This window comes from Labrus mixtus, chromosome 2 (assembly GCF_963584025.1).
Source record: "Labrus mixtus chromosome 2, fLabMix1.1, whole genome shotgun sequence".
Taxonomy (NCBI): Eukaryota; Metazoa; Chordata; class Actinopteri; order Labriformes; family Labridae; genus Labrus; species Labrus mixtus.
The window spans coordinates 6279947-6307398 of NC_083613.1; the positions used below are offsets into that span (position 1 = coordinate 6279947).

Genomic DNA, 27452 nt, shown 5'->3' on the forward strand with positions numbered 1-27452 from the left:
ATGATCCAGTCACAAAGTGATTCAAGATTCAAGATTTGTATTTGTCACATGCTCATACAGATGTGCAGTGAAATGTAAAGACTGTTCCGCAAGGCCATGCAATAACACTCAAATTACTAATACACATATATACAGTAAAATAGAAATATAATGTAAAATTATTTAAAAAAAAATTATTTGAATATACAAAATATAAAATATAGAATGAATGTAAACAGTGTAAAGTGTCCAGGGCGTCAAAGTGCAATGTGCAGATGGAATGTGTGGTGTGTGTGCATCATGTAATCACAGTTCTGGTTTGTTTAGTTCTGTTTATGTTTTTATGTGAGGAGAGTGGAGTTAACAGTCCGGACAGCTGATGGCGCAGTAAATGATCAGGATCTCATTAATATAGGCTGCTCATACAAGATGCTGGAGGGAGTCATGAGAGGAGACGCACACACACCTATGTTATTTACACAGAAACAGTCCGTCTGACACTCTGCACAGCCAACAGCTGATCACAACGAGCACTTCAGAGGACCAATCAGAGCCGTCGGTCCCGCCCCTCTCAGGCGGGGCTTCAGGGAGCTGTGAGCATTTCAGTACCTGGGAGCTGTCCGCTGTGCATGAACCTGCTGACAACTGACGGTAAGACGAAAACACACACACACACACACACACACGCACAAGACACGGACACACACGTTAGCAACATGCTAATGCAATGCAAGTCAGCAGCGGTGGCAGGCAAAAAATGGAAGATACTCTGTTAAATGCACGTTTAATGCCAATATATCGCGATGTTTCCTGTTGAGAAGAGACCACATCTGCGACACTAAAGTGTCTAAATAACACTCAGTGTTCACACCAACACGGATTAGTTTTTTTTTGCTGCTGAAACCTGTTGATGCCATTAACGTATTACTGGAATATAAATCAGGGAAGAGGCAGAAACGAGTAGTGGCTAGTTATTCGCTATCAAACAGGGCTAGCAAATCATTTAAATGTACCTCAAACGACCTTGTTATATTGTACTAATTGATCACCATTAAGAAATCTATAAAACTGGTGTTTGTTTTTATAAACCATTGCTAATTGAATACATGGTTTCCGCTTTATTGAGTGTTTTTTTTTTTGTCCCCTGAAGGACCACCTCTGGATTTGACCTGTTGGTAATTGTACACACATCACTTTATTTACATGATTTAAAAAACGAATCCATGTTAATTCAAGAGTAATATAACATTAGGTTATATTTATATTTCTTCCTTTAATTTCAATGCCAAACATTATAACGTGTTTGTAGCCTATTGATTGTAAAATAATTGTTATGCAGGGAACAAATAGGCAATGCATCTCTCCTAATCTAAATAACTTTTTATCTGTTTCACTTAAAGACTGGAATATAGAGTAACTAATAATTCTCTGTCTGGAATTATTCATTTAAATAATACAGTAAATGAATGATTACTGGACAGACTTATTTAAATTAAAGTGTGATGTAATGTGAAGCTGCTTTGTTCAAGATATTTTTGTGTGTTCTTAATGTTATAACCAAAGTGATATGGTTTGAATGGTATTGAACAAATACTCTTTGATATAGACCTTATGTAAATAGAGCTTGTATAGCCTAACACCAAGTGATGATTGTTTGGGGATTGGCGGGTCAAAAATTGATGTGCATGAGCTGGAAGACGTATCTATATGGAAAACCATTCAAACAATGGTGGTACGCAGGAGGGTTCGTCAAATGTTGCTTGGGTACTTAAGATTATAATTTCACTTGAAAAGAACTCAAAATGCTCACCAGATAGAGACTAACCAGAGGAGACCTGTCCTTGATACTTAAATTATTCTATGGTATCCATTCCGCCTTTCATTATTTATTATTGAGTCATTTCTGTTTTTAAGTGTGAGCAAGTCTGCTTTAAATGCTCCCCATGAGATGAGCAGCCTTGACTGGTCTCCTGGGAACATCTTTAGTTGTAATTGATCTTCTTCAGTCACAGCAGCTGTGTTGACATGTGAAGGCAGGGAAAGAACAGGCCTGATTATAAGCACTGCACAATGAGGCAACAATAACGGGGATAGTTCTACATATAATGACCACTATCGATGTATCATTTGATAATGCTGCCAGTGTAGGGAGTATCCTGATAACGACAGAGGTCTGAGGAAACCAGACATTTCATACTTTGAATTACGATATAGTTTATTAACCTGCGCTTCACTTGTTTAATCACACATTTTAAGTCAATATATTGAAAGTCAAACTTCTCAGAAACCGTTAATAAGCACAGATTTGCATTAAAATATCTGAAATGTTGGTGCATCATTTCCAGGGGAAGCCGCAAGCCGAGCCGCTGCTAACATTAGTGTAGCTCTTTTTTTTAGGTTATGATTCCTCCAGTTTTCATCATTCACAAGGTTTTTAAGGGAGGCTGAAGTTTTGGTTGAAGTCTCCTCTTCAAATTGAATAGGTCAGGTAATTAAAACTGGTTGCAACAGGGAATTAAAAACTCTTAAAAAAGATAAATCACTGTCTCTCTCAGACGCTCTTACTCAACCTGCAGCTGAAACAATGCTGTGCAGTAGGAAGTGGCCTGGGAATCAGATGTGTTTTACATGCTGCAGGGTCACAGACTATACTCATTTATACATGAGGGTTAAAAATATCCAAATATTTCAAATCATTATCAACATAGATTTGATCACAATCATGTTTGATAATGTTTATCACTCATCCCGTACACCTTGTTCATGTTTTTATGCCAGTTCAACGTACAAGATTCCTGTGACAATGAATGGAAAACCTCCATTACCGATGTCTAATGTGAAGATAGTGGTTCAGATATCAACCACTGATGTACAAAGCTTTCTTTCTTTCTTTATTAGGATCCCCATTAGCACCAGCATACACATCGGCTATTCCCTGCCTTGATCTTGCCATTTAAAATATAGCTTGAGCTGCCCAGGTTTATTTTAACATTGCTTAACAGACTGTATTATGAGGGAGTCTGTCTGGCTGGAAATGCTCTATACCTTAAAATATAGTGCACCGTAAATATTTTGAGAGTTATGTCTGAAGAGATAGAGGACCCATTTATGGTTTATGTTTGACTGTTGAGTGTGCAGATGTGTTTTTGTATGATGCTTGTAGACTGTCTGATGAGGGTTTCTTTTCTCCCCGATAACAAACATGGCGCCAATATGGCGTGTTTTGAAGCCACAATGGAAAGAAGGCGTTTTTAATGATTGTGCACAGATGTTTGCATTACAATGGGAAGGTGCCCTGAATGTTGCGTTATAAAATAAATCAGGTAATGAAAGAGTTTTCAACCTGTTATAGTCAAAATGTTTGTTAGGATTCATCTGAATCATACATTTCTGTACTTAATGGCAACCCGTTTAACGGCTGTGTAATGAATATAATCTGCACCCGAGTGGCAGACTAATAACGTGATAATCTAAAGTCCAGTTGTCACCTCAGAGAAGAAATAAAGACATTATTCATACTAAAAAGAACAATCGTTGTATCCCAACCACTGCAGTATGTAAGCTCATCTACAGAGTCTGCAGCCTTTCAATTCATCCTTTTAATATGTTGTAAATTAAAGTGTTGATTTCTTGCGTTGAGCAAAACAGGGCCCTCCATCTACTTTCTTTCAGACTCCTTTTCTCCTCCATGTGTTTGTGTTACAACAAATCTCTCAACATAACAATAGCACAAGTCATTGTTTTTAAATTAATTTAAATTTGAGGTTGTAAGACTACCTCTCAGGTTCCCTGGTGGCAATCGATCTCAGAGTCTTTGAGCTTCAATGACTGAGTTATTTCTAAATGCTGCTGTTCATTGTGCTTAAAGGATGGATTCATTGAATTGAAAGACAATTGTCTAATTTATCTTTCTACATAATCAGAACTCAAATATTACACTAATGAAAAAACATCGTAGAAATAAAGTCTGAATTTATAAACTAAATAAACTTGTTGCGTGTTGGAGCCTTCAAGCCTCCACCTGAGAGTTGTCAGTGTTTCAAATCGTCTTCAGTGTAAACTGTGATGCAGGTTTTGCTTCTCCTGTCGTCTTTTTGTCACCATGAAGTCTGTGGCAGAGCAGAGAACGAAAGCTAACTCTGAACCCTGGGCAGAAATAGGAATAAATAAGCATGGAAACAGAAATAAAGACAACATTTTAGGAAGGAGGAAATCATCCACCTGTTTTTAAAAAGACATCTCATTTGTATGTGGTGCCAAGAAAAGGTCCACTCGTATCTTAACGCCTTTCTCCATCAAAGTGTTGTGCAGTTATTACTGTGACAACTGCATGTCATTACTCTTTAACACCATTATCTATTGAAAAGAAAAGGGTCAGTGAGACATTTGCATGTAAATCAGGTGATTTGCATCTTACAGGATGAGATTGCAGGCTAACTGATTCACTGTTTTTGAAGATTACCTTTGAAAATAAAAATCTCTGCCATGCCATTTCCCTTTGTTTTAGGCCTTTACCTCCTCCCTGATTCGGGTAAACCACTTTTGAGAGATAACAAGAACTTACTTTTTGATTAAAAAAGTCTCTACAATGAAATGGTATCAATAAATAAAGCAATTGCAAAATGCATGTCACAGCTCTCTTGCACGTTTGTGGACTGAAGCATGGTGTGTGTCTGCCAGGTAACTCCTTAATCATTATAACTTTACATGAGCACTTTTCATAATATACATTCATGAAGATAGAAAGAAACTAATCCTTTCTTTAGCCGACAATCCTGTGTATTTTTATATTTTAAAGATTTATTTTTGGGCTTTTTGGGCCTTTTTACTGGAGAGATAGGACAGTGTATAGAGTCAGAAATCAGGGAGAGAGAGAGAGAGAGAGTAGGGGATGACATGCAGGAAAGGAGCCACAGGTGGGAGTCGAGCCTGGGCCGCCCGCTTGGAGGAGCAAAGCCTCCATACATGGGGCGCGCACACTGACCACTGCACCACCAGCGCCCCAATACTGTGTCATTTTGATTTGACTTTAGGTTTGATTGTCTTAAGGACATCACAATCAAGATACTGAAGGGGGTGTATCTGGAAGGTTAGCATGAGGGCCGACTGCTAAGGGATTCTTGGGGCTCATACCAATATCAGGGGAAAAAATATCTGATATGATATAAAGGCCGATATCCTTTTTAGATCTAGCTTCGACCTGTTGAGAAAGATAAAGATAAACACATTTACTGCGTTGATCCTTAAATGCAGTTATCAAACACTTGCAGAACAAGATGGTCTTTTAACTGTAAAGTAACTGCGCATGTATGTGTGTCACCACTTAACACTCTGGAGAGTGATAATGTTTGTTGTAATCCACATAGCGCCCTCTGCTGGTGAAAGCCAGAAAGAGAACTGCTCGTTAATACAATGATACTCAAATTAAATGCTATTTGAAGTATAATATATAAATAAATAAATAAATCTAGTATTATCAGTGCATATCTGCAACAAAATATGCAGATACCAATAGTCACTTGATATGCTGATATCGGCCGATTAATCGGTTGGGCTCTAGTTAGCATGCACTTCTTTCGTACACTTTTTTATGGTTAACTTTAACTTGATTCAGTGGCTGGTCTCTGGAGAAGATGTAAGGACTATTGTAAGGTTTAACTTTGAAATTAAGGAACATTTAAAATTGGGATTAATTTGTGTATAAATTTACTAAGACCATTATAACGTTATCTTCAACATATTGTGGTGAATGTCCACACAACTTTATCATATGACGAGCATGATAGAGTTGACGAGGACAAATCATCAAACTTTTGAGAATGAAAAATGAGCCCTTTCCAGAACAGGTCTCATAAAAAACAGAATACAATGTCTTCAAAAGAAAGGCCAAGTAAAAGAACTGACAATGATTGTTAATGACTTAAGTCATGCCCCAGAGCTGCAACGATGCCGGTACCTCTCACCTCCTACCTCACTCCACACACTCATCATTCAATTTAACTTAAATCCATTAACAAATAGATTTTAAAGTCGTAATTTCCTGGAAGATAGAAAAGGAACACTACTATTTCAATTCAACACTAAACTCACACTCACAGAAAACAACATTCTTTGATCTTTTTCAATCTTGCCATGAGTTCAGTAGCACCATTCAAACATACAGTAGTTTGAGTCGGCTCCTTACAGTGAATGCATTCAGTCAGTAGATAAGCAGCCGTCTTAACCAATCAGAGGAGAGATTAATTTAATCCTCTCTACATGTCTCCTTCTCCTTAATCATCTTATCCTCTTCAACCTGTGGCTCTTTGGAGTATCTAAGTATGTTGTCAGTCTCTGGTACTGATACACAAAGTCATTACAGCCGCAAAAACCCCATCAAGAATACTGTTCAGAGATTTCATTTCATTTTTATTTTTATTTTATTTAGTTTATATTTTCTGTCCTGCAAAGAAATAAACATCCAAACAAGTAAATAGAACCCCAGCAGATGGTGTTTCAGCTGAAAATTATCCTTGGACTGTTACATGTTAGGCCTCAGTTTGTGAAAAGATACTGGAACTATAGGAAGTATGACTAAAGTTATTCACAAAGTTTTACATTTCCGTTTTTACTGCTCTTCATTTATCAGACATCAATACTTGCCGTCTAGCCACTTTAAGCCGCATCATTTAATGAACTGCAGATGCATTTTTGGTCAAATGTTATCCACTCCCCAACACGACTCAATACATGACAAACTCACAGGTTGTATTAAGGTTGCCTTATCGTTTCATTAGCAGCAGAGTATGGCTTTGATATTTCTGGATTTTGATACTCGAGAGAGGTCAAGCTTACTCTTGCTGGGTTTTAAAATGTTTCAAACTACTCCAACAAACTCCAACTCTCTGGATTTGTAATGACTTAAATATGAATAATGTTTGTTTGCGTCTGTTTGTAGGTGAGGATGGCCAAAGTGAAGCAGGTGGGCTTGCTGGCAGCAGGCTGTCAGCCATGGAACAAAGACGTGTGTGCTGCTAGCGGAGACCGCTTTGCCTACTGTGCTACTTTGGCAATATACATCTACCAGGTGAACTGTGTGTGTGTGTGTGTGTGTTTGTGTTATAGACGGTGTGTTCACAAGGGTAGATAAAAAAAAAGATGACAGCAAAGCAGGTTACCACATAATGTTACTCAAGCGAGTATTTGTGGTTTTTTAAATTCCTCTTTCATACATATTTTAGGACTGGAAAATAATCTGTGTGGCGGCTGGATTAGTGCTGAAAGATTGTTACATTGATTGCAGACTATTGATCACTACAGTCAATTTATCCTCCTGCAGCATTTTCAAAATGTTTTGTACCTTTACATCTTTTAGACGTCTTAATATTTACAAACTAATTGTTCATCTAGGTGAGTGTACTTATAGACATGATGCCAAAAGAGCACCAAAACCCCTCCATCAGAATATTTTAAGCATTCACTCACTGCAACCCATTAGTACAGTTTACATTTACAATAGTTGTGTTTTTTTGGTTAAATGTATTTTTTATGCAATTATTCATTAGAAAATGATTTGACTTTATGATTACCCGTCACAGGAGAAAATCTGATCTGTTCTGTCCCTCTCTTGCCCCTTGTTGTAGTTGGACCAGCAGTACAATGAGTTCAAGTTGCGCTCCATCATGTCTGAACACAAGAAGACCATTACAGCCATCAGCTGGTGTCCTGACAACCCGGACCTGTTTGCATCAGCGTCTGCTGATAACCTTCTCATCGTGTGGAACGTAGCAGAACAAAAGGCTGTAGCTCGACTCGACAACACTAAAGGTGGAGGATGATCTACACCTGGTTTTTATTGGCCAATGGAGGGCAAAGGCTGGTTTATTGTTTTCTCATTGGCTCTAATAGAGTATCTTCTCCCCTTCTTCCCAGGCGTCCCTACGTCAGTCAGCTGGTGCTGGAACTCAGCCGACGGAGTGGCCTTTGTCTCCCAGCGTGGGCCCCTCTACATCTGGGTCTATGGAGGTTCTGACCCCGGGGTCACCGTGCACAAAGAAGCCCACTCCTTCCTGTCTGATATCTGCCTCTTCAGATGGCATCCCACTAAGAAAGGCAAACTGGTGTTCGGACACACAGACGGGAGTTTGTCGATTTTTCAACCGGGTATGTTTTTGTTCATATCTCTGCATTCAGTGCAACTTAGAGGTGAAGTAGATTGTGCTGGTTTTGATTTCAATCAATTCAATCACAGCTAAACAACACATAGCTGTTGACTCTCATAATCAAACTTTCTGTTGTGAAATATGAAGCTCAGCTTTCTGTTGTTAAAGAATGAATATTCCAGCTATTCCGTTTTTACCATGTAAAATGGATTTAATGGGGATGATTCAAATCATGGTTTCACACAGTCCATTTTCTTTCTTGTTATTGACAAAAGTCCTTTTTAACAATTGTGAAAATGTTCCTCAACTCAAGAAATGTAATTAAAACATATTTCAAATAATCAGGGACGTTTTATAATAATTCCAGAAAATGTCAGTAAGTGATATCAGCCATTCAAAAAAAACAACAGCAACAATGATAAAAGACATCTCAGGACTTTTCTTTTTCTAAAAGGATAACATGTGTTACACTGCTCTTCTCTCCAGTTCCCATAAACAGCAACATGGCTAATAATCTGTTTGTCTCTCTTGTTTAGGCAGTAAAAGCCAAAAGCACGTGTTGCGTCCGGAGTCACTAGAGGGGACGGATGAAGAGGACCCTGTCAGTGCGCTGGAATGGGACCTTTTGTCATCTGAATATTTATTAGGTACCAATACAGATTAACAACACTACCTGAATGTTTAACCTGAAGTGATTTAAATCCAACAAAATATTACATTTGGACTTGAACAGTAAACTAGCTTTTTATCTTACAGTTTTTGTCAGTAACTCGTTTTCTCTGTCACAGTGTCAAACCTCCATAACGGCATCAGGCTGGTTGACAGCGAGGCCTTGACTTGTATCACGTCCTTCTGCTTCCCTTCAGCTGCTGCATCAGTTCAGTGTATGGCCTGGGTTCCCTCTGCACCCGGCATGTTCATCACTGGAGGTGAGGAGTGTGCAAACAGTTGGTATGTTGGACGTGTTGTTATTAACTTTTTAAAAGCAGAATAATCCTGGTTTCTTTTGGCTTTTTTGTGCCTTTATTGTAGAGATAGGACAGTGGATATAGTTGGAAATCAGGGAGCGAGAGAGTGGGGAATGACATACGGGAAAGGAGCCACAGGTGGGATTTGAAACCTGGGCCGCCCGCTTAGACTACAGCCTCCATTACATGGGGCGCACGCACTAACCTCTGTGCCCCTAGCGCCCCATAATCCTGTTTTTTAATCCTCCAGTATTACAGAGTTCATATTAACAGCAGTTTATTGGGCTATTGAAAATATATAACACCTTTGCTGGAGGCAACTTCTTTTTGTATTCAACATTTTTTGTTGAGTTTTAAAAAAAGAGAGACAAACAAAACACAGCAACTGATCCTCCCATGCTTAACACATCTTTCCATTATAAGGTGCACTTCAAAGAAGAAATGTATCTGTCTTAAGACATCAAAAAGATCTTTGGAGGATTTTTGATAATTAATGTATATTTATACGTTTATGAAGATATTTCTGCAATTAACAAAGGTCTATTTGTAATCTTGCAGATATTCTTGTCATCTTTGACAAATATGTAAATGCATCACCGCTGTGGATAGTACTGTATATTTGAGCTTTTTATTAAAGTGTTATGGTTAAGCTTTTTTAAGCGCTAAAAAGACTCGACCCTCCTTTATCACGGACACCCCAAACCCTTACACCGAGACCCCTCAGATCACATGACTGACGATGTAACACGTATACTGTATATATATTTTTATATGTAAGTGTCTGATACCCGGAGTGTGTCCTGTATTTGTGTTTATATGTTTAGTTTGTTTGTCTTCTCTTATTTATTTCTTTGATTTGTTGGTTGCAGCTGGTGTAAATGTACTTTACAAACACGTTTCATTGACGTTGCTGAATGATGGATTTGTCTCTGTGTGTCTGTCAGACTCACAGGTCGGGGTGTTGAGAGTCTGGAACGTCTCTCACTCCACTCCTTTGGACAGCTTCAAACTTAAAAAGACCGGATTTCATGCTTTACATGTTCTCAACTCCCCTCCGGCCAAGAAAGGTAAAAAACTTGACATAAAGTACAACATAAATGTGCATGTCAAGGAAAATAAATAAATACATTATTATGATGCAAGCTCTCCTGTTTAATGTAGGAATACTTTTTTACTTAATCTTTACTCTCAGATATTTCCAATTTATGAATAAGTATCCTGGTCTCAGTTACTCTCTCTCTTTCTCTCCCTCTCTCTCTCTCTCTCTCTCTCTCTCTCTCTCTCTCTCTCTCCCCAGCTCAGAGTTCCTGCTCTCCGAGTAAAAGTCAGCACACCAGTTCCACCAGCGAGGCTGTTCCTCCCCCAACCCTGTCACAGAACCGGTCCTTCTCTCTGCCTCCGGGCCACGCTGTGTGCTGTTTCATGGATGGGGGGGTGGGGCTCTACGACATGGGGGCCAAGAAATGGGACTTCCTACGAGACTTGGTATTCTGTTACATCCTTTAGCACAGTAAACACCTTGCACATGCTCACACCTGACTAAACTTTTTTTTTTCAGGGCCATGTGGAGACAATCTTTGACTGCAAGTTTAAGCCTGATGATCCAAACCTGCTGGCCACGGCTAGTTTTGATGGAACCATCAAAATCTGGGACACAAACACACTGACCGCTGTTTACACCTCCCCCGGCAATGAGGGCGTGGTCTACTCGCTGTCCTGGGCTCCAGGTAGATCAATCCCGCCAATTCGCCTCATAGGGGAACATTTTTAGTTCCTGGCAGAGCCTGTAAAAAAAAGGTTATACCCAGATCCAAACACAAAAGGTGATACCAAGAACCATGTGAAAAGTTGCACCCAGAACCCCAAATGACTATGATGTTATCAATACACCATTGAACAATGGTGTAACAATGGCTTCCTCTTCCGCGTTTGTTGTGTAATAGCAGTATTGGCAAACAGTTAAGAGCATTGAACACCGTCACCTGGTGTGTGGATACTGCCGTGTGCGACTGCTTTTTTTATCCTCTCAGGCATGTTTGTCGTATGACTGAAAGCACTGAACTGTGACGATATTGGATGAATACACTTACTGTTACAGCCCTAACAATAACATAATCATCCCAGCTCACAAAAGACACGTACATACACAGCATTAATATCTAAAGTAAAAATGTTATATTGGAAAAGTTGCAGACCTTTCTCTTTGTTCTTCGAAGGAGACTTGAACTGCATTGCAGGAGCGACGTCTCGTAATGGAGCGTTCATCTGGGACGTCAGGAAAGGAAAAATCATCACTCGCTTCAATGAGGTTACTTTGACTTTCACTGACAAATTACTTTAATGTTGGCAGGCTTCACATTCATTAAAGGCTTTATATCCAGCAGATGTCGCCCTTGAGCACCAGCATGAAACCAAAACAACTGGCGCTGCATTGTTGTGTTAGCATGCTAATGCTAGTGATCTTTATTAAGCTCATATCTTCACACTGCATGTAAATTTACCTGAAATGAGCGTGATCTAGAAACACAGTTAAGCAGTGAGTACAGTATGTTATTCTTCTTTTCTCTAGTCCCTAAATTAAACAACTTTTATACGTGAGGGGAGGAGTCAGCCGGCCGTCCTGGCGATGTAAACAAACTGAAGATAGGACTCTGAAAACTCATAACTCAAAACTTATATTACATTTAAGTGTGAAAAATCACATATAAAGCCTTTAAATAAACATATTTGAAGTATCTCCAAATCAGTTCAGATTTTAAAATGTTTATGTTTTGCGTCAAACCTTAATTCAAAGGATACCTGCTTCAAAATGTTTGCTGATATGAGCCTGTTCAATGAAATCCTTTCTGTCCTCCTGCAGCATGGTAAGAATGGTATATTCTGTATATCATGGAGTCACAAAGACTCTAAGAGGATTGCAACCTGTAGTGGAGATGGATTCTGGTGAGTCTCATCTTCTTTGGTTGGCCTTTATTCTCAAAAGTATCTATTGTAATAAACAGATAAAAGAATATCTGTCTTATTTTGAAAGTTTTAAATGTTGTCTTTTGTTTTACCCCAGTATCATTCGGACCATCGATGGGAAAATCCTCCACAAGTACAAACATCCTGCTGCTGTGTTTGGATGTGACTGGAGCCAGAACAACAAGTAAGATCTCAATAAGCTGCCACGCAACACTCAAGATAACACTGGCTGTATGAACTAGGGTGACCTATTATAAATAGGCTGACTTCATCTTTTGTTAAGACTGTGTCTGAGAGACATAACACAAGAAATAAAAAAACGTATTTTTCAGGCAAATGTTTCAAAGGCCATGCATTTATCAGTAATTGAAAAGAAAATGAAAAATCTCTTTTTGAGAATGGATGAAGTGGTAGTTACCATCCTAGCTTTGTAGCCAGAAGTAAGCATGCTTGGACAAGAGACTGGCGCTAGAGAGGGAGAAGTCGGACTAAATGCTTTGTTGTCTACGTTATACAATAATACAGACCTATTTACAGTACAACAGACGGTGAAGCACTGCGTGTTTTAGAGCAGTGGTTCTCAACTCATCTCGCCTCAGGACCCACCACCAACTCCTCCCTGAAAAATCACCACCCAAATTTTTATATTTTTCAACCAATCAAATTGATTTAATTAGAAATTGTGCAGCTTTTTTGTACCTCATACGATGCAAAACATCTGACGGAAGCAATAAACTTAGCAAAACTAACACATTTTAAAAAAGCGTATGTATCTACCTTCAAGCAAGACAGAGATGTTATAATGTTTATCCACCGTAATGTCCACATTTGGCTCACCAGGGACTCGTAGCTGAGGTGACATGTAGCAGACAGCTAGCAGCACCCTTGTTAATCAAAGTGACCAAGCATCTCATAATGAGTGACCACAGATTTTCACACACCCTTCTTCTCTCTCTCTCTCTCTCTGTACATATATATAATATATATATATCTCTCTCTCTGTCTTTGCAGGGATATGATCGCAACAGGCTGTGAGGACAAAAATGTCCGTGTGTACTACCTGGCCACTAGCTCTGATCAGCCTTTGAAAGTCTTCACTGGGCACTTAGCCAAAGTTTTTCATGTTCGCTGGTCTCCACTCAGAGAGGGTATACTGTGTTCTGGATCAGATGATGGGTGAGTTATCACACACAGAGAAGGGACTCATGCAGACCGGATAATAGATGTTTAAGGAATCAAATAAGAACATTGTCCAATCAATCTGAATGTCATAGCGTTGTAATTGGGGGGTAAAGTGATCCCCTATTTGTACCGTCTTCGGAGGTTACAGAGGTGTTACACAGGTAAGACGGTATCAGCGGAGCCAGTGAGGGGAGCGCAGCTCTGTGTGTGTCTGACTGTGTGTCTATGTGGAGCTCCTGCTGTGCAGTGCTCCCTCAACACCAGAAAAAAATGTGAATTCACAGACTGAGACAAGAATATTTATTTTCTGCGTTCACATATGTGGACATTTCCCTTTATATAATCAAAATGTGTGTGTGTGTGTGTGTGTGTGTGTGTGTGCAGTACTGTTCGTATATGGGACTACACACAGGACGCCTGCATCAATGTGCTGAGTGGTCACACAGCTCCAGTCAGAGGACTAATGTGGAACACGGAGGTTCCTTACCTTCTTATATCAGGTAATGTTCCTCCTGTCAGATCACATATTTTGTGAACTAAGTTCCAGTGGATTTGTGTTAGCAAGCTAGAAATGTTTTTTTGTCACAATGAACTGATGACGTTGAACATTGTGTTCAAATAAAAATACTTTGGCAGTTATCAGAAAACGACTTTTACTAACAGTATCAGCACTAGTGACCTCCAGTGGTCCTTGTGGGGAATTACAACAACTTCATCAAACTCTTTTTTTAAACAAATGTTAGGTTAAAAACTACAGCTCATTTCGTGCCTCTAAAAGGCCCACATCTTCATATTCTTTTATTAACCCCAACACCAGTCCACACCATCAGGGGTGTAGGGATATTAAGGTTTTGTGATATGGTATCATTATGAACACAAGAAAGTGAATAGTAAGGAAATGTACTGCATTGCGAGAAACTCAGAGTGTGTTGGGTTTGAATTTGATTTTGTCGTGTCATTTGGCAGGTTCTTGGGATTATTCAATTAGAGTGTGGGACACAAGAGATGGCACATGTCTGGATTCAGTCTATGATCATGGAGCTGATGTCTACGGTAAGACTGAACCACAGGAAGACCAAGCCAGATCCTTTTTTACAAGTTTAGGTGTGCAAATGGCTGAAAGGTACCAGACAGTTTGGTGTTGCACCAGAAAGGCTTACCCTCTGAGGCAACCCTTTCTGTAATCTTTTTCAGACGCTCAGAATAGCAATTTGAGTCTGTCAGTAGGCTAGCTAAAACAAAAAATGTATTGCACATGTTTTGATGGGGTTCAATGTGTTCAAGGATAACATGGCTCTACCATACGTTTCTCATTGGGAGACTCAAGTGTGACCTTCACGGCTGCTGGCTGAGGAAATCTACTGAGTCATTTGTCATTTACTCATAATAACATGTGAAAACAGGGCCCACAACCTTTGATTCCACTTTAATTTTGAAAATTCCTGATGAAAATGTAATTACAGCCATGAAAATGAAAATAAAATACAAATGTAATGTTTACTTAAATTGTATGCAAACTAAAGGTTTCAATGTGTTGAAGAATGACATGATACATAGCTGTCATGTCTTTATTAGATTTGTTGAACCATGTTACCGACATTATACTCCACTATTTCTCTCATGACTTTTCTATACTCAAGGTGTGTGCATGTGTCTGTAGGTCTAACGTGCCATCAGAGCCGTCCATTCACCATGGCCAGCTGCAGCAGAGACAGCACAGTAAGGTTGTGGTCTCTCACTCCACTCATCTCTCCGCTGCTGTTGAACATCCTCACCGACCAGCCGTGGGAGAAAATCATCGGAAACACAGGTGATAACAGACTCCTTTGTCTGTTTTTTTTTTAATGATTTGATGCTCTCAAACCTGATCTAACCACAGTGGTTGTGTGTCTCTGCAGACACGGCAATGGTTCCTGGCTCGCCGCCGCTGCTCTGCAGTAAAATGTCTCGAGACATCAAACAAGATCTGGATAAACTGAGCTCAGACGTCAGGGCCAAGAAGCTGCGCTGGTTCTCTGAATGCTTCTCGGTAACTGCACCCAAAATACTGATAGTTCATATTTTTATTGTGTGGAGTCTATTTCAGTGTGATGGCTGATTCTCTTTAGCTGCTGCTAAATGTGTATCACTTTACTTCTGGAAGAGTTCAATGCTAAAGGACAAACTATAGTCTCTAACCAGCTTCCAAATCTTATAGCAGATTTCAGAGCCAGGAGCCACCTCAAAATCCTTTACAATGATCGGCTATTTGCCTTGGAGCACTACTAATCGGAATACAATCCTACTCAGATAAGGAATGTAAGAGAGCAGGGACACTCTGGTGTTGGTCTTTAATGCCCTCAAAATGTATTATTATTATTATTATTATTATTATTATTAATAATAATAATAATAATAATAATAATAATAATAATAATAAAACAACAACAGAAAAAGCAAAGTAAAAGTATACTTTTAATGATACTGACTATCTGCAGCTTTTTATGAAATTGTTGTAAAAGGTCCAACTTGTGTTTTTTATATTCTGTAAAGAAAATTTACAGCACAAAAGATTGAAATAAAGCTAGAAAGTTTTTAGTTTTCACTCATCACCTATCAATGAATCAACTATCTTTTTTTTTTTTTTTCACTTTTTCTTACATTGCATGTCTGCTGAATGATTATTTGTGTGTTTGTCTCGTCTCAGCCTCCAGGGGGCAGCAGTAACCTGTGGGACTTGGTTTCTGTTGTGAACGGTCAGGATGACTCTCTGCTGCCTGCCAGCTACAGCAAAGGAGTGATGCACATGAAACACCTGCTCAAGTTTAAAACAGTGAGTATGTTAAATTGTTGTGATCAGAACAGAAAGATGAACAGACACCAGAGACACTGCACTGTGAGGTCTTTCAACAATCTTTTAGCTAGAGAGAAAGGAGAAGGGAATAAATAGTCAATAATGTTTAAGTCGTGTTCAGCTGAGGAAACCTTTAGGGGTGCATTCATTGTTGTTAAATATGTGGGTAAAATAAGTGTCTTATATATTTCCTCTTGTTTCTTCAGTCTGCAGCACAGGAGCTCACTATAGTCAAGATGTCAAAGTTTGGAGGAGGGATTGGAGCTCCGAGTAAAGAGGAGCGGCTGAAAGAAGCAGCAGACATCCACCTAAGACTGGGACAGATTCAGAGATACTGTGAATTAATGGTGGAGCTGGGACAGGTAAAGAGAGTGTGAATACGATACACTGGGAAGACTTTATTATCTGTGTTCATTACTGGAATTTGTCTGTGTCTGCCCGTGGATCAGCCCCTGCACTAATCTATGTCGTCAGGTAGTGATGGTGGGATGAAGCCTTATGAAGTAAACTGTTGTAAACTATAAGTTGGTATCAGGTGGACATGATGTAATTATGTCTACTTCATGTACAGCACTGTATTTCTTAGTTAAGCTTTTCTCTTCTTATCTCACTAATGTGCCTAGTTGTTAAAATGTTATAACCGTCAGTTGGAATGAAGCATTTTTTAAAGCACCAGTGACGTTTAAAGCTTCGGCTGTGAAGGAATCTGAGAGTGAAGAATTAAAGCCTTTGTGCGTGAATCACCTGCAAAAGCAGACAGTTGAAAGGTCAAAGCCACTGTAATGATTATATTTGTTTAATCATAAACACAAAGATTTAAAGAAGAAATAGATTAAAATGACAAACTAACTTAAAGCTCCTGTGAGGATCTGTGAGGTTTGTGACGTTTTTGGCGACCCCTGTGGACGCAGCAGTTTGTCTAATCTCTGCTGATTTTGTCCTGTACATGTAAAAGTAGTGTTTTCTGATGAAATCTCATCCTGCTTTTAGTTAACAGTCAAAGGGTTCTTTGCAGGTGTAAACAAAGGGCTGTATTTGCAGGATGCTGTATCTCACTTTGTCTGACGCCTGCCCCGCAGCAATGGTTACAGATATCAAAAATCAACTGTCTAGAAATGACAAATCTTGTTGCTGATGTTCTTTATTTGCTTTTTAGGTCACATAAGGGGATCGACATTAATTGCAAACTTTTATATAACCAGTAAAATCTTCTCATTGGAGCTTTCAGCAGATGGAGAATAACAACAGTATCTCTGTTTCAGTGGGAGAAAGCTTTATCTGTGGCACCAGGAGTCTCCATGAAGTACTGGAAGAAGCTCATGCAGAGGTATGCCTTGTTACTGTCTGTGGGTTACGATTTTTAACCTATTCAAAACCAGATTAAATCACACATAAAAAACATTGTAATTGTAGATATCTACTCCAATTGCACGTTTAGATAAGCAAAAAAAACACCACCCCCCATGTGGAAAAGGTGTAGCGGATGTAGGACAGAGCTAAGCCAGACAGAATCTGTTGCAGTCCACCGAGGCATGGGAAATGAAGGCAGACCTCAGGATATTGCTCCACTGACCAGAAGAGATTCTGTCCACATCTATGAGATCAAACATCCCAGTGGAGTCTTCGGAGGGAAAGAAAGTTATTCTGGTTGAACAGATTGTCCCATTGGAGGAGCCATTTAGAAGAAAAAACAGCCACATATCACCAGCTGGTTCAGGACTGTCAGGACAAAAGGTGGACTAGAGTGGCTTTTACAAGTGGAAGTGGGATGTCCAGGATTCCAATCTCAATCATTGTGGAGCCTGATGACAAAAGAGGAAGAGTGCTGTCTGAAGGCTGTGGGAAGCAGCAGGGAGAGCCTCATGTTGGCTCTGACATAAAAGGGAGGACACTAGCTGGAAGCCTGCTGGAGAGTGGCAGTGGCTTGGCCCCGCTTCCTACCCGAATCTTAATGAAAATGTAGGATTTCCTGGTAAAATAAATTTGAAATAGATAAATGAAATCCTGCATCCAAAAGTCTACACTCATATGTGTGTATCATTTTTGGTAGCAGGTTTGAAAAAAAAAAAAAAAAAAACCTATCACCACCTATTTTGTCAAAGAACACAGACATGACAGTTTTGCAGCCACAAAAACATCATAAATACCTGCAGACACTTTTAACCCCTTAAACCAAGAATCTGAGAATCAATGTAGCTCAATTGAATGTTAACACAACAAATGTGCAAAACTTTTTGTTTCTGTCAGAGTGTGTGTATGTTCCTGTAAAGCCTTTTATTTACATTTTTTTTGTTATACTTTGTAATGTCATTTTTATACGGCTGTGTTACAGGAGAGCTGACCAGCTGATGGCTGAGGATAATGATGACACTATCCCATACTGCATCGCCACAGGAGACATCAAAAAACTTGTAACTTTTTTCACCAGCAGAGGACAACTGCTGGAAGCCTTAATAGTAGCACAGGTAATAAGAGGACATGTAACAGACATTTTCTTTGGATGAATGTAGATCTTGAATAAATGGTTACTACGGTGGCCAACAAGCGCAGTCATTCTGTAACGGCCCAAACGATTTCCATTAAGAGAACACAAGCAAGAGTCAAAAAACAAATGCAACAAGGGGAAACGGGATGGGAATAAAAGCATGTGCTGTCCAAAAGAAAGAAATACATCGACAGCTAACCATAAAACATAAACAATTCTAAATCCAAAACATGCAGACTCAGAAAAAAACTGCAAGGAAAACAAATGCTGGAAATCCAGCCATCACAGAACAGAAGTGCTGAGGGTACTTATAATTGACACTTCAGTTATTATTGATAGGAGAGAGTGAGCCCCTGCTGGCCATCCTAGGTTACAGATCAAGGAGTGAATAAATAAGTGAAGGGAGACAAGGAGAGAGTTCACTGTGTTTGTGTTGTTTGAGAAAATGTTTGTTACGAGGTAATACTAATAAAAAGTAATCGTACATTTCAGGGAGCCTGTGAAGGGAACATTCGTTCACCTCAGACCTCTGCAGTTAATCACACAACTAATGACGTGGATAACAGACAGCAATACCAGAGGTAAAGCTCTCTCTCACACACACACACACACACACACACACACACACACACACTCCTTAAAACTGAACTTCAAATTTAAGGGCGCAGCACAAATTTCTGAAACACATTAGCCCTGAAGCTACTGCTAACTAAATCACTAACACACAGACAGATTTAGTGAAATAATTGAGATGCTTATACAGTTCATTTAATGTAGAATATGTAGTTTACATTTGTTAATTAGTGTTAGAGTTGAAAAACACTGTAGCAAGAGAAACTTAAATACAATTGGACAATTTACCATTGAAATATAATCCAAACACAGATTTGTTGTTAGCTCAGTCATGCACAACAGAAGCCACTTTGGATGAAGCTAATATCGGCTACATTTATCTATTTGATTCAGTCGATGCAGAAGTGAAGAAGCATGTACAGTAGGGAATTGATTTAAGTTTTATTTCAAAGTTAGACAATTAAAAGTCCATATTTTGAGATAACAAAGTCTAACTGTATCTGCAGCAAAAACTAAAAATCCTAGTAAAACTATTTAGAAGATAATCTTTGTAAAAAGCAAGACATAAAAAATTGCATGAGTAAAAAGTATTAGTTTGAATTCATTTCAAAGTAGAAATGTTGGATTTATAAGAATAATAAAGGATCTTAATTGACTGTATTTCTCTTTCTCTTCTCCTCATAGTTAAAGGAGTGATGTATTAAAGATTTATTGAAAAACATGGAACACCAAACTCTTCTCAACTGAGAGGCAAACGGAAAGCTCAATTAGCTTAGCATCCTTGCTAGGGAATTTATTTATCATTGTAACTGATCTGATCTCTGACTCTAGACTATCTGTGAGCTGAGGAGCTCTGTTTACAATCCCTGATTTTATTTCCTGTTTTTCTCCGTGAAGTCTTCTCCATAAGGTTTGTAAGGAGCTAGCAGAGTGGTACTTCCAGGATGGATGCTCGATCCTGGCTGCGTGCTGCCATCTAGCTGTGGACAACATCAAGGTAAATCCTCACCATGTCTGACCTGATCTGACTAGCAGGATGTAGAGTGTGGGTATATGCCTGGGATACATTATTAACACCTGGACACCTGACCATGGAGGCAGGGCTACCATTAGCTCCACACATTATATTTCCTTCATCATGACTTCTGGTAATAATAATAAAGCATAGATTTAAAAATATGACTGAACTATGTGTGGATGTGTGTCTTGTTTTTAGTTAGCCATGTCTAGTCTGATCAGAGGAAATGAGCTGGAGTTGGCCGCATGTGTGGGCCTCGTTCTGGGAGAGAAAGCCAATCAGAGCACAGCCTACTGCCTTGAACTCTTGGCCAGGAAGTACATGAGCACAACCACGTGGTACGTCTCCATGCACACATGTCCAGTTAGTGGAAAAGACCCAAACTTACCTAGCATTCAATTTCCTATTCATTTTTACGTATTTATATATTTTGCCCCCCTTAAATGTGAACATCTAGCTTTAGATGAGAAGGGAGGGAAAGTGGAAAAGGGATATCTTCACCTATGCTTGTACTGGGGTGACACAGTGACTGTCTTCAGAAAACTCGTTTATCTTTACCCTTGTTTACATTCAGGGAGCTCTCAGCTGAACTTCTTCAAATGATTCCTGACGACCTCATTTTATTGGCAAAGCTTTGTGCATTTTACCCAGGAAGTGCTGATGAAATCAACCAGTTACATGAAAAGGTTAGTAGTCATCATTAACTTGGATCTAGAACAAGTTTTAGATGAAATAGAGTGAGTCATGGCGTCTGATATTGACATTAAGATTCTTAACGTGATTCTGTCTTTTTCTGTGGTTTCAGTGTGGTCTTCCTGCATTAGAGGGGTGTAAGGCCTTGGCAGAAGAAGCAAAGCGTGAAGGAGATTTATTTTCAGCGGTTAAATTTCACCTGCTGAGCTCTGAACCTGAGAACGCCCTGCAGATTGGGATAGATTATGTAAAAGGTATTGACAGAACAGTTTCACCTCAGTGTTATTGAGGTAACCAACGGTACTAAATCAATCTTCACATTTTAAACACGATGATGCAACTTAGATGGATAGATAATTATTCAAACTGATTGACAACATTACAGCAATAATAGCTTCAGAGAAGGACTAAAGTTAAAAAAAAGAAAAACAGAATAGTGGCTTATTGCTCTCTCTAAACTCACCAGATTCCATTGACAAAAACAATTTGCTTTGCAGAACATTTCTTGTCTTCCACTGCCTTGATCAGTTCATTTTCTTTTGTTGACTTTGGTGTTTTAAATGGTTGGTTCAGTGCCAGTTTTAGTGTCACACAATAACACAGAAAAAGTCCCCAGTCAAGCTGGATAAGACCAGCGAGTCACAAGTTCTGCAGGGTTTAATTACAGTATTTGTTGGTGAAGTAAGGCGGCTTTGAACGAGAGCAAAGTAACAACTGATTTTTGGTTAAAAAAATTATCAGAATCAGAATCATGAGGACATCACTGTTAAAAAATATGACTTCACCTGTAGGGATCCCTTATTTAATTTGATCAAGAACCCCCTCTGTAGCTTTTAAGGTCTCCCTGTTTGCACTAAGAAACGCTCTACTTGTGTGACTGTGCTATGAGTCAACGTGTACAATATGTACCCAAGCAAAGCCATGAGGAGACATTATGGTGTGAGTTAAGGTTTTTGTGGGAAGGAATGACAAAGTCTGAACCTGACATGTCAAGTCATGTTCACAAATTAAAAGGCAGCAACCATAAATAAATAAAACACTAAAGCCCCAAATACATCTGATAAATGATGAACCAGAAACACTCTTTATTTCTTCCTCCTCACCAGAACAGCTGGCAGGATCTGATTGGACGGTGGACAGTGTTCAGCCCATCCTGGATCTGCTGAGTTACATCAGAACAGACCGCCTTATCATGGCCAAATTAACACAGTGAGAACATTTGTTATCATCATTAATGACGTCTTTAATCATTTTCCTTTCATCTGTTAAGAAGATGTCAGACTGTATTGTGGTGTGTATATGTGTGTGTGTTTGTGTGTGTAGATCCCGCAGTGAGCTGTTGATCCTGTGTGGTTACATTGGAGGTCTGCTGGCCATAAGACGACAGTACTCTACCATCGTACCTGCTCTCTATGAATACACCAGGTACATACACGACTTTGGGTCAATTCAGTGGTCACTGTAGTGAAGTCTTCCAGTGAACTGCAGCAACTTTTTACCATTTCACTGGATTCTGGAGGGTTAAATAGAAAATGAATCTGCACAAACACGATGAGCTAAGCCAAATATGAAAGAGCTGGCACACAGGAAGACAGTCTCAGACAAAGCTGGAGTATGCTGGAGTGATTTTCTCTGTGGTTTGCGGCGATAATTTGATGCCAAGCTTTACTTAGATAATTGTTATAATAATGTTTAAATTGCATCAGTCCAGCTTCCAGGGTTTTTCTCTCTGTTTTCTCAGCCAGTTGTTGAAGAGGAGGGAGGTGTGTGTTCCTCTGAAGATCGAGCAGCTGTCTGTGGAGCTCGATGCCTGGAGGGCATGCACTCAGAGTAACAGCAAGTAGGTTACACACATAAACACAAAGACATCGTTGTTCAACTGAATGAAGTCCGATCTTCTTGAAAACATACACAAACATCAGATTTAAAGATTGAGTAAGGGTTTAAAGAGGAGGGTGGGGACATTTCTTAGCTTCCGTCTCCTCTTTAAATGAGTCAGATGAAGAATGGAGCCTGAAGAAGTCGTCAACACTCTGCATTAGAATGATCCATATCTGCACTGTTTTCAGGCAATGGGCCATCTTCAAACGTTTTAATCATGCTGTCCTGCTGTGTTTCAGGTTATGAGTCATGTAGATGTTGAGAATCTGTCAATTTTTTGACTTAACACTTTCTCCTGATTTATAAGCACCTACAAAGGCAACGAATAGTGAAAATTCAGAGAGACATCAGGCAATATTTCATTTTTAAAACATAATTGATAACACATTAGCTACCATCTGACCGTAGACATTTTTCGCTTTTGTTTAAAGGAAAGTGCTGAAACAAAAGTTTGGTTTCTCCTCCATTAAGCCATTTCCATTCAGTCTTCATTAGATGCTCTTCAAACTTTCCACTCTGAGCGTGACATCACTGGACAGTGGCCACCCTGTTGTCTATGGAGCTAAAAGCAGAGGCTTCATCATGGCATCAAGAGATGAGATCTGACTTGAGAAAGATAAAGAGCAGCAAAATCTGATCCAGGAACAGTGTTTACACACACACACACACACACGCACACACACACACACACACATCCTACACCCACTGGAGTGCAAAGTCTTCAGGCATTTTCACCGCCGTAAAGCTCTCTGCTGTCATCACAACGCGTAAACAAACATTGGTGGCTCCATTTACAAACACTCCGAGACATGCACACACACACAACGTTGTGTCACACCACTGGCTACACCATCCTACAGTGATCCTGTTGCATAAATATTGCGCCTTGAATTGCCTATATGAAAAGGGCTTTATAGTCAAAATGTAGAGACAGACATTGTCGTCATGACTGATGACAAAGATGTTTTTGCGGCTGCTTGACTGACAGATCAGGTAACAGGAGATAAACATATGATTCTAATGTCTCATGAGAAGACTGTGGATCGAGGATCATGTGGGGAAGTTAGAATGAGTGAAGTCTGTAAACACGAGACTGCTGTCAGAATGTATTCAGTCCACACATTTATGACTTGTTATTCACGACGCACCACATGCAAGGAGTCTGACTGATGTATCAGGTTGCCAAGTGTGACAGAGCGGCTCCATCAGTGATCGTAGGCAGCGCACACAGACACACACAAAGACACAGAAACACACAAAAGCTTACACACACCAAACTTCCCTATAGTAAACAAATAATCCTCGTTATCATCCTTCACTCCCTCTCTATTTATTTAACATGACCTACACATTTGTTGACCCCTTACCTGCTGAAGGTGTGTTACATATACACCCCGTCGGCCCTCGTCTTTGTGCTTGGTTCATGAAACAGAGGTGTCCTACTTCACATATTTAATACATGGTCGCATGAATTTTACATTAACGGTCCCATATCTTTTTGCTTAAAGCTACTGAAACTGAAACTGACATTTAAATGTGAATAACCTTGATTGGATGTATTCTTTTGCTTTGACAACTCGGAATGCTTTAATACCAGGTTAATTTTGAAATATTGTGTAATTATAAACTTGGAGTGGGAGGGGCTACAGATGAACTGTAGGAAAAGAGAAACAGTAGTTGCAGCATTTTGTTTACAGCATCATATTTATACTTCTGTGTGTTTTCAACAGTCCTCCATCAGACAGCCAGAGAGACGAGTTCAGCTGCCTCGAGAGGAGAATCCAGCCTACAGACTCTGGTAAATAGAACATTTCAAAACAAGGTGTTTCAGCTGGGCTGGCCTAAAAAGTTGACACAACTTTTCTACGAACGAGTTTTGTTTTTATTGTAAACTTTTCAAAATATAATCCTTCTGAAATAAAACTTAAATTTTAAATAAATTACAGAAATAATTTTGAACTCACACTTGAGGAGGTTTAGCTTTTTTAAATGGGCACATTAATAAAATGAATTCAACAAAATAAAGTTTAAACAGGATCCTTAAAGAAATGCTTACAAGGTCCAAGCAACACATGAATTAATAAGTGTATGAATTCTCACCTTTTTAGACAAGCATTACGTTTGTTCCACGCTATAACATTATTTTGTTAACATAAATAAACCTTGATTTAAGAAAAGGAATTTAGTGTTCTTGTAAAACGCAGCTCTCCATAATTTTACACCCAGATTTACTGATTTGAAACCCAGTTTCACTTCATCTTCAGGAGGAAAGATTGGGATGCAGGTGAAGGCCGGGCTGTATTATCAAAGATTACTTGTTGGTCTGATGTTTGCTCATAAGATCAACATGTTATACCTAAACCACTTGTTGATGTTTTTTCTTTAGCCCAAACTCTGAAGTTTTCCCAAACCTGAACAAACTGTTTGTGTTTTGTTTAGTTGTGTGAAACAGTCCCAGTTTGGTAAAATGTAAACAAAGATTATGTTTTGGCTCAAATAAAAAACTGAAGGCCTAAGACATTGATATAAGAGTTCAGAGCCGAGACTGCTTTTGGTGGTGACATAATTGAATCGATAAATCAAATAGCTTTAGCTCCTTTTACTTCTTAATATTTCATACATAGTTTTCATGAGAATTTGTATAAATCCATGATCACAAACAAACAAACTTCTCTGTTTAAACATTAAGTTATACCCGAGCTCTCTTGTCAACAGACACACAACAGACACTAGGGATATAACAATACCTCAGGATAGAATCAAAAATCAATTCCAGTAAGGACAATTCAGAATTTAACTGAGACAATATACTGTATAATAAATAAAGAAATATATTGTGATACTCTTTTTAACCTGCAGAGGGTGCTATGTGCTCTTGGCTTCTCTTATCAACATCATTATTACTTCTCTTGCATCTGCAGACAAAATCAGACATGGCAGAAGCAAGTGAATATTTTTTTTGGTTGAGAATGCACCTTCTTGTTTCAGAGGATGTAGGGGCAAAGTGAGGAGAAAACAGATCAAGACAAAGACAGTGTTCAAATCTTGCAAAGGGCAGATGAACTACATGAACTGGTTTTTAGCCTGGACCGTGGAACAGCCAGCAGAACACTAGCAGGGGATTTCACACATCCTGGCTCATAGGGGAATAAATGACAGAGTGAGACCTGCTTTATATATATATATGTAAGTGTATAACCATTAACCAGTGACACATGTCCTCTCTCTCTCTCAGATGCTTTAGTTTTATGCGGAGCTGATTATGTGACAGGCTCCAATCTGCCGAGTCACTCTGACGTTCAGCTGTCCTGTTTCACCGGACACAGAATACAGGTGTGTGTTTACATTATTTATGTTTGTGTGTTTTTTAGAAATTAAGTACAAATCTTCTCTGGCTTATCTATCTGTGAATATCACACACAACAGACATAACATGAGAAATTGTTTAAAATAGGACCCGACTGAGGGGCCCATACCGATATCGACATTTGGGAGTGACACAAATTAGATACCGATATATTGGCCGATATCTTTCTTATATCTATGTTATATCTGTAGGGATGGATGGATTTACACATTTTTGCATTGACCCCTGAAATGCAGTTATCAAACACTAAAAAGATATAGAGTATAACGAAGACAAGATGGTCACTCATATGGAAAGTAACTGTGCTTGTACGTACTTCACCGTGTGACACTCTGAAGATAATGTTTGTCGTAATCTGTATAGCGCACTCTGCTGGTGACAGCCAGAAAGAGAACTTCTAGTGTAATTCAATGATATTCAAATGAAATGCTATTTGACTGCTAAGTAAATCTAGTAATATCGACAATAAAATTAGCCGATACAGATGGTCAGTGGATATGCTAATATTGACCGATATTATCGGCTGGCCGATTTATCTGTCAGGCTTTAGTTTAATGGATGTTTCAATACAAAGTAGAGAAGAGAAGGAAAATGGACAGGGAACCCTTGGAGCAGCCAACATGGCCACCATCTCAAACTGAGAGCAGCAAGACTTTCTCTCTTCCAGCAAATTTTTAAATATTTTGAGTTTATAATTATTTGAATTTAATATGTCCAATCTATGACATGAGGTTTAATTGACTTTGCACAGAAACAGCCATTAGAAAAGTCTTTCTGGGGGACAATTTCTTGGCTTTTATATAGTGAGGAGCTTTCTAATGCTTTCATTTTCTTTTGAACCTGCAGGGTCCGGTGTTTTTACTGGAGGATGGTAAATCTGCAATTTCTCTGAATGATGCTCTAATGTGGGCTAAAGTCAACCCCTTCTCTCCTTTGGGAACAGGAATCCGCATCAACCCTTTCTAGCGCGCACACACACACACACACACACACACACACACACACACACACACACACACACACACACACACACAGACAGAGGACATTGCCATGAAAGAGTTAGCTGAATGTGAAGTGCTGTAATGGAAAATAAAAATGAAAACCGGGCTGCGAGTAACATTTTTGTGCTTCAGCCAACCGGCCAACTGCATTTTATAATTTCCTGAGCCAGAAGACATGAACAAACAGTTCACTTGTTTCAAACGAGCTCGAGGTTAGCTTAGCTGTAATGTGACGACAACTTAGCCAACACAATCATTGTGCTTTATCTGAGGAGCAGATAATGATTTGAGTTTGTACATATGATCTTAATTTATTTTATTGTTGTAAAAAAGAAAACGCTGGAATAAAGCTACCACTGCATATTTA

At 39.1% G+C, this 27452-nt stretch overlaps 1 protein-coding gene across 1 annotated transcript; it reads left to right on the plus strand.

Annotated features, from left to right (window-relative positions):
• Positions 1–538: 538 nt before the first annotated feature.
• Positions 539–27452, plus strand: wdr17 (WD repeat domain 17). The gene is made up of 32 exons (XM_061048831.1): positions 539–630; positions 6917–7045; positions 7602–7785; positions 7891–8121; positions 8657–8767; positions 8909–9049; positions 10033–10155; positions 10386–10573; positions 10647–10815; positions 11305–11396; positions 11949–12031; positions 12150–12236; positions 13064–13228; positions 13619–13734; positions 14201–14287; positions 14895–15044; positions 15133–15263; positions 15921–16046; positions 16274–16429; positions 17330–17394; positions 18400–18532; positions 19045–19133; positions 20023–20122; positions 20342–20481; positions 20718–20829; positions 20949–21090; positions 21943–22045; positions 22160–22261; positions 22578–22676; positions 24448–24515; positions 25953–26050; positions 26931–27452. The coding sequence occupies exons 2-32, from the start codon at positions 6923–6925 to the stop codon at positions 27048–27050; spliced, it is 3834 nt and encodes a 1277-aa protein (XP_060904814.1). The 5' UTR covers positions 539–630; positions 6917–6922; the 3' UTR covers positions 27051–27452.